The 14,604-nt window shown below is 62.7% G+C and overlaps 2 protein-coding genes across 3 annotated transcripts in view; one reads left to right on the plus strand and one right to left on the minus strand.

The window, feature by feature from the left end:
- BOP1 (block of proliferation 1) overlaps positions 1–4,318 on the plus strand; it is a 31,811-nt gene extending 27,493 nt beyond the window's left edge. The window contains exons 3-15 of the mRNA XM_011938206.1: positions 1,289–1,443; positions 1,529–1,646; positions 1,739–1,840; positions 1,916–2,128; positions 2,210–2,371; positions 2,571–2,651; positions 2,724–2,793; positions 2,876–3,008; positions 3,085–3,265; positions 3,345–3,633; positions 3,749–3,833; positions 3,916–4,023; positions 4,102–4,318. Coding sequence (XP_011793596.1) covers positions 1,289–1,443; positions 1,529–1,646; positions 1,739–1,840; positions 1,916–2,128; positions 2,210–2,371; positions 2,571–2,651; positions 2,724–2,793; positions 2,876–3,008; positions 3,085–3,265; positions 3,345–3,633; positions 3,749–3,833; positions 3,916–4,023; positions 4,102–4,255 — 1,851 coding nt within the window. The 3' untranslated portion in view covers positions 4,256–4,318. The remainder of the gene's footprint in view (positions 1–1,288; positions 1,444–1,528; positions 1,647–1,738; positions 1,841–1,915; positions 2,129–2,209; positions 2,372–2,570; positions 2,652–2,723; positions 2,794–2,875; positions 3,009–3,084; positions 3,266–3,344; positions 3,634–3,748; positions 3,834–3,915; positions 4,024–4,101) is intronic.
- A 156-nt stretch (positions 4,319–4,474) lies between these two features.
- MROH1 (maestro heat-like repeat family member 1) overlaps positions 4,475–14,604 on the minus strand; it is a 124,765-nt gene continuing 114,635 nt past the window's right edge. For both annotated transcript variants that reach the window (XM_011938033.1, XM_011938034.1), the window contains 11 exons: positions 11,299–11,464; positions 10,589–10,785; positions 7,471–7,608; positions 7,021–7,135; positions 6,344–6,490; positions 6,026–6,214; positions 5,596–5,751; positions 5,387–5,521; positions 5,207–5,309; positions 5,074–5,139; positions 4,475–4,780 (listed from right to left, as the gene is read on the minus strand). In XM_011938033.1, the coding sequence (XP_011793423.1) occupies positions 4,695–4,780; positions 5,074–5,139; positions 5,207–5,309; positions 5,387–5,521; positions 5,596–5,751; positions 6,026–6,214; positions 6,344–6,490; positions 7,021–7,135; positions 7,471–7,608; positions 10,589–10,785; positions 11,299–11,464 (1,498 nt within the window). In that variant the 3' untranslated portion in view covers positions 4,475–4,694. The remainder of the gene's footprint in view (positions 4,781–5,073; positions 5,140–5,206; positions 5,310–5,386; positions 5,522–5,595; positions 5,752–6,025; positions 6,215–6,343; positions 6,491–7,020; positions 7,136–7,470; positions 7,609–10,588; positions 10,786–11,298; positions 11,465–14,604) is intronic.

A 14,604-nucleotide genomic window follows, 5' to 3' on the forward strand; every position in this document is an offset into this window, starting at 1 on the left:
GCGCCCGCCGCATCCCCTGGCCGCCTGTGGCCACGCTTGGTTGGGGGCGGGGGTCTTTGGGGCATCGTTCTGTCTCTGGGGATGCGGAGGAAGCGGGGGGTTGCTTCTGGGCTGTAGTTACTCAGGGCCCCAAGACTGCAGTGCCCCCCTTCCCAGGAGAGGGGAGGAAGGTCAGCGGGACCCACCACCCCGTTTTCTCCCATGGCACAACTGAGTTAACCCAGCCGCCCTGGCCCTGCTGCCTGACCGCACCCTGTCTGTCTCTGCCTCCCATGTGCGCCAGCGCCTGCTTGTGCCAGGCCGTGTGCAGGGGGCGGGCACAGGCGAGTATTCAGGGGCCTAGAGCTCAATCTCTGCCTGTCTGTCCTGCACCTGCCTCTCCAGGCTTGGCACAGACTGTGCCTCCTGCTAGGCTCTGGCCAGGTCCCCTGTTCCTGTGCTGTGTGGACCTCTCACCCCGTGGGTCTCCTTCTTGCCCCCTCCTCCTTCCCCTGTTCCTCTCCAGGGCCACCAGGCCCTTCAGGAAACACACACATACACCCATCATCCAATTTGGGGATGGCCCCTTTTCTCCGTGGGGAGGAGAGGAAAGGACCCTCAGCAGGGGACAGGGCCCAAGGGGCCCCTCCTGTGGCAGGGGACCCCACAGGCTCCCAGCTGTGCTCTGTCTTGCCTGGGCCCCTCCCCGTGGCTACTGTTGCAGGAAGCAGCCGCCTGGGCAGCGGTCCCCAGGCTGGAAGGAGCGAGGGTGGCGGCTGGCAGGGGCTGCAACCAGGAATGTACGTCCAGGAACGTGGCTGTTCTGCCTGTGGAGGGGCCGAGGGCAGATGGTGGGGGGGGCCCCACAGAGGTCTTGGCTTCTGCCTTTCTGTGGAATGGGTCAGTTGGGGTCTTCCCTGAGTCCTCATCTTACAGCTGCCCACTGCTGCCTAAGGCCCCTGCCAGGGGAGGGAGCCCGTGGGTGATGAGGTCATCCCTGTCTGTGGCTGCCCAGAGCCCTGGCCAAGGAATCCAGTGAGGGGGGAGCTCTGGGGTTGGCACCACTTCAGTGGAAAATGTGAAGGTGCAGCTCCGGCGCCTCCGAGGGCGGGGGTGGGGGCAGCGTGGCCGCCGTGCCACGTCAGACCCCAGGGCTGGGGAAAGGGCGTAGGTCAGGGCCAGTGACCTCAGGGCACTTGAGGCTGGGCCTGCGCTCACCCTGCAACCTCCTCACCTGCTCCCCTGGGCGGCCCGAAGAGGGGGTGGGCCTTGTAGGGTCAGATACTGACATGGTGACCCCCGGCCGCAGGACATCCGGAACACGGTGGGCAACGTGCCCTTGGAGTGGTACGCCGACTTCCCCCACGTGGGCTACGACCTGGATGGCAGGCGCATCTACAAGCCCCTGCGGACCCGGGATGAGCTGGACCAGTTCCTGGACAAGATGGACGACCCTGACTACTGGTGAGGGCCGACAGGGCGGGGCCAGCAGCCAGGGTGGGCCCGAGGGATGGGGCAGGGCTGGCGGGGTCTGACTGGCGGTCTCCAGGCGCACTGTGCAGGACCCGATGACAGGGCAGGACCTGAGGCTGACGGATGAGCAGGTGGCCCTGGTGCGGCGGCTGCAGAGCGGCCAGTTTGGGGACATGGGCTTCAACCCCTATGAGGTAGGTGGCAGTGGGTGGCCCTGTGGGGGGGTCCTGGAGGCACCAGCAGGGCCTCAGCCACTCTGGCCCCCACGCCCACATCTTTCCCCCAGCCGGCTGTCGACTTCTTCAGCGGGGATGTCATGATCCACCCGGTGACCAACCGCCCGGCCGACAAGCGCAGCTTCATCCCCTCCCTGGTGGAGAAGGAGAAGGTGGGGTCCCGTGCCCCGGGGCTTGGCCTGGCTGCCCGCCCCACGCTGCGTGTCCTGACCCGGCTGTCTGTGCAGGTCTCTCGCATGGTGCACGCCATCAAGATGGGCTGGATCCAGCCTCGCCGGCCCCGAGACCCCACCCCCAGCTTCTATGACCTGTGGGCCCAGGAGGACCCCAATGCTGTGCTGGGGCGCCACAAGATGCACGTGCCTGCGCCCAAGCTGGCCCTGCCAGGCCACGCCGAGTCGTACAACCCACCCCCTGAATACCTGCTCAGCGAGGAGGAGGTGGGCCTGCATCCTGGGGGGTCGGGGCCCCGTCCCCATGCTCCCCTGTGACCCTCCCCACCCCTGTCTCGGTCTCCACAGCACTTGGCGTGGGAACAGCAGGAGCCGGGTGAGAGGAAGCTGAGCTTTTTGCCACGCAAGTTCCCGAGCCTGCGGGCTGTGCCTGCCTACGGACGCTTCATCCAGGAACGCTTCGAGCGCTGTCTTGACCTGTACCTGTGCCCACGGCAGCGCAAGATGAGGGTGTGTGGGGGTGGCACAGGGGGCAGGGCTGACCTGGCGTTCTCCTGCCAAGATGAGGGTGTGTGGGGGTGGCACAGCGGGGGGTGGCACAGGGGGCAAGGCTGACCTGACGTTCTCCTGCCAAGATGAGGGTGTGTGGGGGTGGCACACCAGGGGGTGGCACAGGGGGCAAGGCTGACCTGGCGCTCTCGTGCTCCAGGTGAACGTAGACCCTGAGGACCTCATCCCCAAGCTTCCTCGGCCGAGGGACCTGCAGCCCTTCCCCACGTGCCAGGCCCTGGTAAGTGGAGACTAAGGGGCTGGGGTTGCACCCTCTGAGTCTGGCTCTTCACTGCCACCTCCTCCTCCTCAGGTCTACAGGGGCCACAGTGACCTTGTCCGGTGCCTCAGTGTCTCTCCTGGGGGCCAGTGGCTGGTTTCAGGTGGGTCCAAGCTGGGGGCAGCCTTGAGCTGTGGGGGCAGGTGGGATGGCCAGGTGCTGAAAGCTGCCTCTTCCGCATCCAGGCTCCGACGACGGTTCCCTGCGGTTCTGGGAGGTGGCCACTGCCCGCTGTGTGAGGACTGTGCCCGTGGGGGGCGTGGTGAAGAGTGTGGCCTGGAACCCCAGCCCCGCTGTCTGCCTGGTGGCTGCGGCTGTGTAAGTGGAGGCCCTGGGGGCCGGGGAGCCAGGGGTGGCACCATGCTTAGGGGCTATGTCTGGGCCTGGCTCACAGGGAGGACTCGGTGCTGGTGCTGAACCCAGCTCTGGGGGACCGGCTGGTGGCGGACAGCACAGATCAGCTGTTGAGCGCCTTCGTCCCGCCTGAGGAGCCCCCCTTGCAGCCAGCCCGCTGGCTGGAGGCCTCAGAGGAGGAGCGCCAAGTGGGCCTGCGGCTGCGGGTCTGCCACGGCAAGGTGCGTGGGGTGTGCTGGGGGTGAGGCTGCAGTGGGAGGGGCCTGGCTCAGCCAATGAGCCAGCCTTGCCCTCCTGCAGCCAGTGACGCAGGTGACCTGGCACGGGCGTGGGGACTACCTGGCCGTGGTGCTGGCCACCCAAGGCCACACCCAGGTGCTGATTCACCAGCTGAGCCGTCGTCGCAGCCAGAGCCCGTTTCGCCGCAGCCACGGACAGGTGCAGCGAGTGGCCTTCCACCCTGCCCGGCCCTTCTTGTTGGTGGCATCCCAGCGCAGCGTCCGCCTCTACCACCTGCTGCGCCAGGAGCTCACCAAGAAGCTGATGCCCAACTGCAAGTGGGTGTCCAGCCTGGCAGTGCACCCTGCAGGTGAGGAGTGGGGGGGGCGGTACACCCTGTAGATGAGGGGTACAGGTGAGGGGTGGGGGGCGGTGCACCCTGCAGGTGAGGGGGGGAACACCTGCATCACAGCCTTTGGCCCTAGGTGACAATGTCATCTGTGGGAGCTACGACAGCAAGCTGGTGTGGTTTGACCTGGATCTTTCCACCAAGCCATACAGGATGCTGAGGTGAGGAGAGCTGGGGGTGGAGGTGGCCAGCAGAGCCCCTCCCTCCAGCCTGAGCCTGCCTTCCACCTGGTTCCCTTCTCAGACACCACAAGAAGGCTCTGCGGGCTGTGGCCTTCCACCCCCGGTACCCACTCTTCGCGTCAGGCTCGGACGACGGCAGCGTCATCGTCTGCCATGGCATGGTGTACAAGTGAGTGCTGACCCTGCCTGGCCCCCTCCCCAGGGCAGTAGTGTCTGTCCATGTCCTGAGCCCTCCTCGTCCCCACAGTGACCTTCTGCAGAACCCCCTGCTGGTGCCCGTCAAGGTGCTGAAGGGACACGCGCTGACACGAGACCTGGGAGTGCTGGACGTCGTCTTCCACCCCACCCAGCCGTGGGTCTTCTCCTCGGGGGCAGACGGGACCATCCGCCTCTTCACCTAGCTGTCCTGCCTATGTAAGGCCGGGGCGGTTGTGCTGAAGTCAATAGAGCCTTACCCTGCGCTGCCTGGTGCTCCCACCTTCTTGAATTGGGGTTGCCAACAAAGCCGCCCCCACCACAGCGCCGAGCCTTCCCCTCCATTTTGCAAAAACAGTGGGGACAGCACAGCCAGCCCAGGGCACCCTCTGGCCCGTCCCCTAAGAGGCCGCGGCACTGCATCCTGTCAGTCACTCGCTGGGAGCAGATGAGTTTATTGGGCACACAGACTCCCACACCCTGTCTGGCCTCACTGAGGGGCTGCGGTTTGGTCCCTGGCAGGGCCTGTTCTGGGGCCAGGCCCCTCCAGCTGTGTGCCCAGGCTGGGGTCCTCGGGAGGCCCTGTCTTGGAGCTCAGGCACAGGTCTGGGTGTGTACTCCTTGCTGGGGGCGCTGGCCGGAGCCTCAGGCGAGCTTCACCAGGCGGCCCAGGGCCTCCGCAGCCCTGGTCCGCACCTCGGGGGCCGGGTCCTTCAGCAGGATCTGGAGCGCTGGGGGCAGAGGGAGGGGCTGCCTGGGGGGCTGTGACCTCGGCATGCCCAAGCCTGCGCGTGGGCCACGCTCTCCTGACAGCCTCTGCTGGGAGGCTCAGGAGCCAACGGAAAGATAGTTTTTCCTTTTTTAGTGTTTTTTAAGCTCTTTTGGAACAGTTAAGAAGTTTCCGTGAATTACTAGAGACGATGAGGTCACCAGTGACAGGGAAAAAATCCTGAAATCCAGGAAAATCACTTAGTCCCTGCGGGTGCCTACAGGGTCAGCAGGGCCCCGTGGAGGGGGTGCTCACCCGAAATGAGCTGATCCAGGTCCACCTGCGGCTGCTGCCTGGGCTCCGCGTGCAGCACCAGGAACCCTGTGAAGTGGGGGCATCAGGCAGGGCTGCTGGGCGGCATGAGGGCGGGGCAGGGGGTGCTGCTCACCAGTGAACAGTGGTGCAGCAGCTCGGACGTCCTCCCAGCTGCTCTTGAAGTAGAACAGGCAGGTGGTCAGCAGGCGGCCCAGGAGGTCTGGGAAATGGTGCATCTGGAGAGAGGCCTGGTCAGCGCCGCCTGGCCCCGCCCCCCACGCCCAGGCCCGTCCCCACTGACCCCACCCCTCACCAGGTGCTTGCAGGTGGTGTTGAGGAACTCCCCAAAGTGCAGGGCCCGTCCCTCCTGCAGGTGTTTCTGGAAAGCGGCTGAGAGCTCTTCACACGCCAGGTTGGGGCCACACATGCGCAGGGCGAACCTGCAGGCCTAAGGGATGCGGCACTGAGGCCGAGTCCAGTTGAGGCCACTCACCCCATTCCACCCACCCCCTGGCTACTCACGCTGGCCACGGCGGCCTGAGGGTCCTGCAGGTGCAGCAGCAGGGGCGCCAGCCCGCCCACCACCTGCTCCAGGAAGACGTCTTCACAGTCTCCATGGCAGACTTTGTTCAGGTGCCCAAAGAGGCGGATGGATGCTGTGCGGAACTCCATCTTCTCCTGGGAAGGACATGCAGCATATGGCCCCTCACAGGCTGTGGGTGTCTTTGCCTGGCACAGGCCAGGAAACCCCTTGACGGGTGGGGGCTGCCAGGCCCAGCAAAGCAGCACCCCTGCAGATCCGTGCTCTCCACGGTCACCTGGCCGCAGTGGGAGACACAGGGAGAAGGGTGGCGCTGGGGCTGGGGCTAAAGCTCAGAGCAAGAGGCAGGAAGGGCTGGGGTCCCCTCCCCTCCCCACCACTTCCCTCCCCTCCCCTCCCCACTCCGCCTACACTGTCGAAGAAAGGCCGGATGCGGATGGCCACGTGCAGCAGCCCTGAGCGCAGGTCCCAGGCCTCCACCAGGTGCACCAGCCTTGCAAGGCCCAGCATGGCCTCCAGGGCCACCGGGCTGTGAGGGTTGTCCCCGTCGTCTAGCCCGCCAATCATGGCTGTGAGGAGCTGGGGGCCGTGGGCTCGCACCTGAGGACACCCTACACTCAGCCTGGATCCCAGAGTCATCGTCTGCCACCCCACAAGACAGGGTGACTTCCATGCACAGCCCCCCCACCCATGCTGCCTGGGCCCCAGAGGGACTGGTGGCCACCCCACCTTGTCAGGGCAGCCGGAGGCCAGGTTGGCCAGGCCGCGGAGCACCAGCCTTCGCACGCTGGCGCATGTGTCCTTCTGGCGAGCCGCCAGGCTCTCCAGCAGCGAGTCCAAGAGCATCAGGTCGTTGGCCACGTTGCTGTTCAGCAGCTGCAGGCAGAGGTGCTGTGACTTCTCCCTCCCTGCTGACCCCAGGGCCCAACCCACCAGCCCAGGCCCAGAACACGCCGGTGTGGCAGACAGAGGTGGCGGACCGACTCCCTGGGTCTCAGATCAGTGGCGACCCTCCCTGTTGTGCCGCTGGGGCATGCTCTGTCGCCCACCGTGCTCTGCTGCATGGCCTTGGGCAAGATTTTGGAGTCTTGGGCCACAAGGGCCAAGATGACACCGCCAAGGGCACCTGGGGACCCAGGGACCAGCCCTGTCCAGCTACAGATGTGCCCAGCAGGACTTGGGGATACAGGCTCAGGCAGCTTGGGTCCTCCTCTCACCAGAAACAGAGGGGGTGTGCCTGGGCAGGACTGAGTTCTGGCATGGGGGAGGAGGTGGCTAGCATCCACGTCCCCTCCTCGCAGGCTGCGGTCGAGGGAGCCTTTTAGGAGTAAGAAAAGGGCATCCCAGGCCTGTCCTGAGCAGGAGCCCCACCCTGGTGCCCAGCAACCCTCCCTGGAAGGGCCTACCTCGGCCAGGAAGGCGGTGATGGTCACTCTCTGGTTCTCATATGCACTGCTGTGTGTGCAAGCCAGCGTCTTCAGCACCAGGGGGAGCCGGGGCCCTGCGTGCTCAGCCATGGCCCTGGGAAAGGGGGCCGCTGAGGGTGCAGGGGCTGTTGCTGTGCTGCACCCTACCCAGGCACCTTCCACCCTGCACAGCCCTGGTCCACTCCACCACCAGCTACCAGGTTCTGGGAGTTCTAGGTCTCAGAGATGCCTCCCAACTTGCCTCACCAGGCCTTTGCATAGGGGTCCCTCCCTGCCCCTGCCCAGAGAGCAAATAGGCAGGAGCTCAGGCCACCACTGGCCTGACACACATGGGGCCCCCACCTGATCCCGGTCACGTCCTGGGCCCCAGAGATCTGGTGGAGCCCAGCCAGTGCTGCAGCCGCAGTGGGCTGGGCCCGCTCAGCTCACCTGGCCAACCTGGCGGCCCCCTCCTCATGCCCCGCCGAGGTCCTGAGCAGCTCCCAGCCTCCCTCCAGGTCCATGCGCTGTGCCACATCCTCACTGCCGCTGCGGAGCAGCACAGCCCGCAGGGTGTCCACTGCAGAGCTGCAGGATTGCAAGGTGCTCAGCTGGTGGGGCACACACACACACGCCCACGCTTCCCAATGAGCCCTTGATGTCTGTACCCAATGTGTGCTGCCCACCTGGTGCCTAGCCCTATCCCTGCCAGAGCCATCCTCCAGGAAGCAGGCTCTGGAGGGCCCCCCATTTTCCCCACCCAAGGCAAGGTCACAGACGTTGGCTTGGAGGTGAGCTAGTAGCAAGGTCAGCCTGTGGCCACCCGGCCACCAGCCTGAGAGCTGGACACAGGCAAAGCCCTCTGGCCGCACCTGCCTTCCTTTCTGGACAACCAGATGCTGCTGGGCACCCATACCACAGGCGCCCCATCCCTGGGCCTGTTCCTGCCTGGAACTTTGGGCTCTCACACCTGTACCCCAGGAGACTCCATAGCCCTCTGGGAGGCAGGCAGGCCCCTGATCCACTCGGTGTTGGCTGAGGGAGGCTGGCTGGCAAGTGAGCGGGAGGATGGTGCCAAGAGCTGGAGGGGCTGCAGGGGTGCTGAAGAGCAGGTGCCGTGGGGGTCAACCTGGCCAACTCTCTGCCTCTCCTGACTCCCCAGAGCCCCACCAGGCAAGCACATTGCCCTCTGGTCGCCCTGGCAGTGGGAGGCAGGCCTAGGACTCAGGCCAGAAACTGGCAGGGAGAGTCTGATGTTGAAGCTAATGCTGCGTCCAGCTTGAGCCTGGCATCGACCATCGGCTCCGACGAGCCCTTCCCTGCTGAGGCTGCCCCACTCCTGGCTGCCAGTGGGTAGGGGGTAGTATGCAACCCAGCAGGCAAGGTCTGGGGCAGAGGATGCCCTGCACCAGCATCCCCACCCAGCAGGACCCTCCCTTGCAACTCCACAGCCCCCTGCCACGTGCTTTCCGGTGCCCACTGCACCTCACACTTAGACCCTCACCGCCTTTGGACCTCTGTCCCCACAAGGCTTTGTCCTTAGGAGCACCTGGCCCAAAAGCAGACAATCCCTGAGTGGCATGGGTCATGTGGTGACCGCTGGTTGTGGTGACAGTGCCACTGCCCTGGTCACCTCCTGCCAGGTGTCCCAAAGGCCCCCTGGTGTGCTGGGGTGAGCCTAGCAGGGAGCAAGTGGCCCCTCCAAGCTGGGGGCCAGGCCCTGCTCGCCTGGATGACGTGATAGGCCCTCATGCAGGGGGATCTAGGAGGGTGTGGTGGGCACAGAAGCATGGGACCAACTTGTTAGAGATCTGGTGATGGGCTCCATGAGGCTGCTGGGCGGTTGGGCACACAGGGCCGGTGATGCCGGCAGGACGGAGGCAGCCTGAGAGCTGGACAGGGGCTGTAGGAGCTGAGAGCCATGGGGGTCTTGAAGCCAAGGAAGGAGGTGCTGGGGGCCTGCTCCCAGTATACCCCTGTCCCCATGGGTGTGCCTGGGTGGTCTGGTGTTGACCCACAGCAGGGCCAGCCCCTCACAGGGCCCCTGGTGAGTGTCCCCAGGCTTCTCTCTCTCAGGGGTTCCCTCCCCAAGGTAGGGCATGCTAGAAGGCAGCTCTGGGTGAGCCAGGAGTCCCATGGTTCCAGTGTTAGGCCCTGATCTTTGAGCCCAGGTAGCCTGGGTGCCAAGGGGGCTTCTAGCCCTGGGAGCAGGAGAGCCAGCACTGACCACAGGCAGAGGAGAGAGCCACACCAGTCACTACAGTTCCTGGGAGATGCCCTTGACACGTACAGGCCGGGCCAGCCGCAGTCGGCGGGAGGACCCACAGGGCCACAGTTCAGCTGGGCCTCATGGTCTGAGCCAGGGCCTGGTTTGAGTGCAGCTCTGCCTCCAGCTCCACACCCTGCTCCAGACCTTGAGGCTTGCAAGGCGCCATCTGGACCAGGGGCTGCACTCCAGGCTGCAAATGGCGCAGGCGCAGCAATTCCCAACCAACTTTGACAAATCTAACGGGAAGCATGTGTTTGGCTCAGAAATGTGTTAGTGATTTAGATGAGGGTGCCTCCCTTGCTTGTATGCCCAGGACATTTAAGAATGTGGCACCCACAAGGGTCTGACCCACTGGAGGATGGCCTGTATGCCAGGCTCTGCAATCGTCCCAGTGGAGGGGTACCTGAGGGTGGGCGTGGGGCCTGCAGCCTACAGCTCAGAGGCAGAGGCACTGACTCGCAGCAGGCCAGGCCCAGGGGCTGGTGACTGCCCCATCCCACTGACATTTTCCACTCCGTTTGCTAGGGGCAGAGCAGCCCTGGCAGCTGGCCCCACTGGGGTTTACGAGCTGGCCTGTGGTGGAGCAGCCTGTGGTGCTGGGGGAGGGGGGTGAAGTGAGGCTGTCCCCCTGGTGTGTCCTGGCCAATGTGCACACCCAAACCCGGGCACCTGGGTGGGACGGAACCACAGCTCTCCTGGACAGGCAGGGCATGGCGGCCCAGCATTCACATGAGCTCGTGGTCCTGGGGTCAGGCCACACAGCCACGCCTGCCCAGGGTGTCAGCTTCCTCTGTGCTATGGCCCCAGGCAGGTGTGTAGGACCTGAAATGCTGTCACGTCGGGCACCTTGGCAGCTCTCACACGTGGGGCTGTGAGTACATGCCAGAGGCCGCTCTGCTGGGGCAGTTTCAGGGACAAAGCTGGTCCTGCCATGGTTGGCCCCAGCCTATACCCCAAAGACTCCCCACAACTCCACTCCCAAGAGATGGCACCGCCCTGATCCTGCCTGAGCTGCCACGCGAAGCCCCCACCACCTGCCTGTGTTCATCACCACTGTGCAGACCGCCTGCAGAGGCGAGGAGGGAGGCCTTCACAGCCGGTGTGAGAAGGGTGGCCATGGATGTCACCACTGACAGCTCAGCCCTGCACCTGGGTGAGGCACCAGCTCCCTGGGAGCAGAGTCACTCCCACGCTCCCCATGGTTCAGATCTGCCGCCCGCCCCCACCATGAGCATGCGTGCACACCCATGCCTGTGCTTGCGAATGAGTACTGGGGGTGGGAAGTGGGGACCCAGATACCTGCAGGGTTCCAGGTTCCTGGCGGCTAGGGCTGGACTGGCTCCCCTCCTTTCCTGGGCCTGCAGGTTCCGGGGCAGCTGGACACCCACGGTGCAGCTGACACGCAGCAGAAGTGCCACGAACAGCTGGGGGTAGAGCTCTAGCACCGCGGGCCCCGCTGCAGGCGTGGACAGGACCTCGAATAGTGCACAGGTGGCCTGGGGGAGATGTCACCACAGGGCCATGCCTCCCTCCAGGCCACATGAGATCTAAGCCTGCATCCTGTGTGCTCCCATGCATCCCGTGGGCGGAGCCCCAGGGAGCTGCAGCACAGGAAGGGCGAGGCACACCACTGCATGGCTTGGCCCTCAGGGGTAGAGGCAAGAGACGGGGACAGAAGGGCAGCCAGCCTTCACAGGACAGACCTCAGGCCATCTGTTCTCAGCTCCTCAGAAGGGAGGAGGAGGGAATTCTCACAGCTGCTTTACTGCTTAAAACATTGCCAAGCTGGGTTTATTTTTTTTCCGCAGGATAAAACATGAAGTGGTCTCCCCTGGGGGCCCACACCTGTGAGGCCTTTACGAGCCTGAGCTCAGAGCTCCCGGCCTGGTGCTGCCGCCAGGTGCCCGTGGCGTGGCGTCCGGGCCACCTCATTGAGAGGCCTGCCCCCGGGCACCCAGGCAAGTGGGGCAGGGACAGCGTGTCAGCGTGGCTCCGAGAGCCCGACTCACCGAGAGAGGCAGCAGCGTGGCCACGCGGTCCGGGGTGCGGCCCAGCAGGAAGGCCCGGCTCTCCTTGAATGGGACGTCCCTACTCATCTTCTCCAGCAGTAGTCCCAGGACCTGAGCAGCCAGGCGAGGCTCCACTGCCAGCGCCCGCCACAGCATGGCGGTGTGGCTGAAGTAGGGCAGGAAGAGAGTCACCTTGAGGCCGTGGCTGGTTACAGTGCTGCCGGCACCTGGGCTGGGCATCCCTGCCCACCGCCGCCTGGGTGCCGTGGACCCTGGCTCCACGATGCTCAGACATGGCCACCAGGCTCAGCTGCAGCCAGATGGGAAATGGCCTCTTGGCCTCAGACCTGAGCTCACCCCCTTCCTCTGACTCCAGGGGTCTGTAAACAGAGCTGGCAATAAAGGACACAGAGAAAAATCTGGGCCTGTACATAGAGGGCCCAGGGCAGTGGTGTGGGAGGTCCCTGGGGAGCTGCTGGGAGGGAGAACAAATCTTCCCTGGAGGAAGCAGCATCTGGCCCAGGCCTCAGAATGGCACAAGGTCAAAGAGCGCAGCTCCCAAGAACACTCGGACGCCGCTGCAGACACACGGTGAGGCGGCTATGCTCAGCGTTTGCAGAAATAAACAGCAAACTTTAAATATGATGGGAACTGGAAATTCTAAACAGATACAGCAAATTTAAAAGAAAACCAAACAGCCCTTTTAGAAATGAAACACTAATGTACTCAGTGGACATATTTGGTGCCAGTCTAGATACAGTAGAAGAGAGAAACAGTAAATAGGAAAATAAGGAAATTGCTCAGTGAATAGGAAGGTAAAAAAATTTCAGATAAATTATTACAGAGCAAGAATAACGTGGGAAGGCAGAGGACAGAAGAAGAGATGCAGAAGATGGAATGAGGGCTAATGTACATTTGATGGATGTCCCAGAGGCAGAGGAAACAGAATGGCTGACAAGGAGAAGGCTGGGTTTTTCAGAACTGATGAAATATACTGACCTACAGACAGGGAGCCTCGAAGCTGCCTGGCAGAACAAATGAAAAGCAACCCCCACCTGCAAACTGCAGATGAGCCACAAGCAGGAAGTGGCCTCCTCGACAGACGCAATGCTCGGAGACTTCACCTGGCTCCCAAGAGTAAGGACAGAAGCCAGAAACAGTCATGCGCTGTCACACACCTGAGCAAACGCACTGGACTAGGACACTGAGCCACAGAAAGAACAGTCACAAGGAATGGCCAAATAAAGGCATTCTCAAGTAAACAAAGGCAGGCAGTGTGTCCCTGATCCTCGTGGAGGGCATTCCAGGAGATGTCCTTCAGGCAGAAGGCAAGCAGCAGAGGGCTGGGCATGAGCGTGGGGAACAAATGACCTGGCAGGAACGTGGACAAATGCACAGGAGGGCAGGCACACGGCATGCGCCAGCAAGGACGTGGTGGCCATCACTGAGGTGCCAGGAGGCCACAGACTCAGCCTCGGTGGGCCCCCATGAGGCTGTATATGACAGTCAAGCCAACCTGTGCCCAGGGCAGGGCTGGCAAGCTTCTGACCAGGACAGTGGCTCAGGCCTTGGGGGCCGGATGAGCTCTGGCAGCTCATCAAGCCTGCCGCTGTAGTGCCAGAGCAGCCACAGACAGCGTGGAAGTGGATGAGGCAGCTGCTTCCAGAAGCTTTAACTCACGGACACTGGAATCAGAATTTCCTATCATTTTCATGTGTCATGAAATATTCTTTTGGTCTTTTTCTGACCATTTATGGATGCAGAACCCATCCTTAGCTTAGGGGGTGGCAGGGTAGAGACGGCCACTGTGACTCCACTTCTTTTTTTTTGAGACAGAGTCTTGCTCTGTGGCCCAGGCTGGAGTGCAACAGTGCGATCTCGGCTCACGGAAACCTTCACCTCCCAGGTTCAAGCAATTCTCTTGTCTTGGCCTCCCAAGTAGCTGGGACTACAGACAGCCTGTTGCCCAGGCTGGAGTGCAATGGCCCAATCATGGTCCACCACAACCTCCGCCTCCTGCGTTCAAGCGATTCTTCTGCCTCAGCCTCCCGAGTAGCTGTGATTACAGGCAGGCACCATCACGCCCAGCTAATTTTATTTTTAGTAGAGACGGGGTTTCACCATGTTGGTCAGGCTGGTCTCAAACTCCCAACCTCAGGTGGTCCGCCTCTCAAAGGGTTGGGATTACAGGCGTGAGTCACCGCGCCCGGCCAATTTTTTTTTTTTGAGACGGAGTCTCATTCTGTCGCCCAGGCTGGAGTGCAGTGGCGCGATCTCGGCTCACTGCAAGCTCCGCCTCCCGGGTTCACGCCATTCTCCTGCCTCAGCCTCTGGAGTAGCTGGGATTGCAGGCGCCCAACACCTTGCCTGGCTAATTTTTTGTATTTTTAGTAGAGACGGGGTTTCACCATGTTGGCCAGGATGGTCTCGATCTCCTGACCTGTGATCCGCCCGCCTCAGCCTCCCAAAGCGCTGGGATTACAGCCCAGCCAATTTTTATATTTTTAGTAGAGACAGGGTTTCACCATGTTGGCCAGGCTGGTAGCAAACTCCTGACCTCAGGTGATCCTCCTGCTTCAGCCTCCCACATTGCTGGGATTACAGGTGTGAGCCACAGTACCTGGCCTCAATTCCACTCTTATTACACACACCTGAAAGAGAAGTGCATGCCCTACCCACCAACAGACACTCCCAGGAACATTCAAAGCATCGCCATCCCCAGCAACCCCAAACCAAAAACAACCTGAATGTCCATCACCTAGAAACAGATACACGGTGCGGCCCACACGGCACCCAACACTGCCCAGCAAGGAGAAAGGATAAGCAACAGCACCGCCGTGCTAAGCAGAGGCCGGGAAGACCCAGCACACAGCACAATCGCCAAAACCTCTAGTGGCGGCGGTCAGGTGGCCCTGACCCTGTAGGGGACTGAGGGGCACACAGGAGCCTGCTGGGGACCAGACACCTCCTCTGCCTCGACCTGGAAAGTCCCGCAGGGCCCGGTGGCTCCGTGCTTGCCCTTTGTGTGAGCCACGCCTCCATGGAAAATTAAAACAGTGACTGATGAGCCAGGCGGTAACCACGGAGGAAAGACAAGTCAATGCTGACTGTGCCCAAGTGCCACGGTCATGATGACTCGGGCGCCCAGCAGCCCAGCCAGACCCAGACCTCAGCCTACATTCGGGGCCCGTGCTGGACTTCAGTAAGGACACACGCAGCCACCTTTAGGGCAAACGCTAAAAGAAAAGGAACAGACTGCAGGATTGCAAACTGAGCGGAGAAAGTGAGGTAAGAGGGACACTGTCA

The sequence above is a fragment of the Colobus angolensis genome, unplaced genomic scaffold (assembly GCF_000951035.1).
Source record: "Colobus angolensis palliatus isolate OR3802 unplaced genomic scaffold, Cang.pa_1.0 Scaffold17, whole genome shotgun sequence".
Classification (NCBI taxonomy): Eukaryota; Metazoa; Chordata; class Mammalia; order Primates; family Cercopithecidae; genus Colobus; species Colobus angolensis.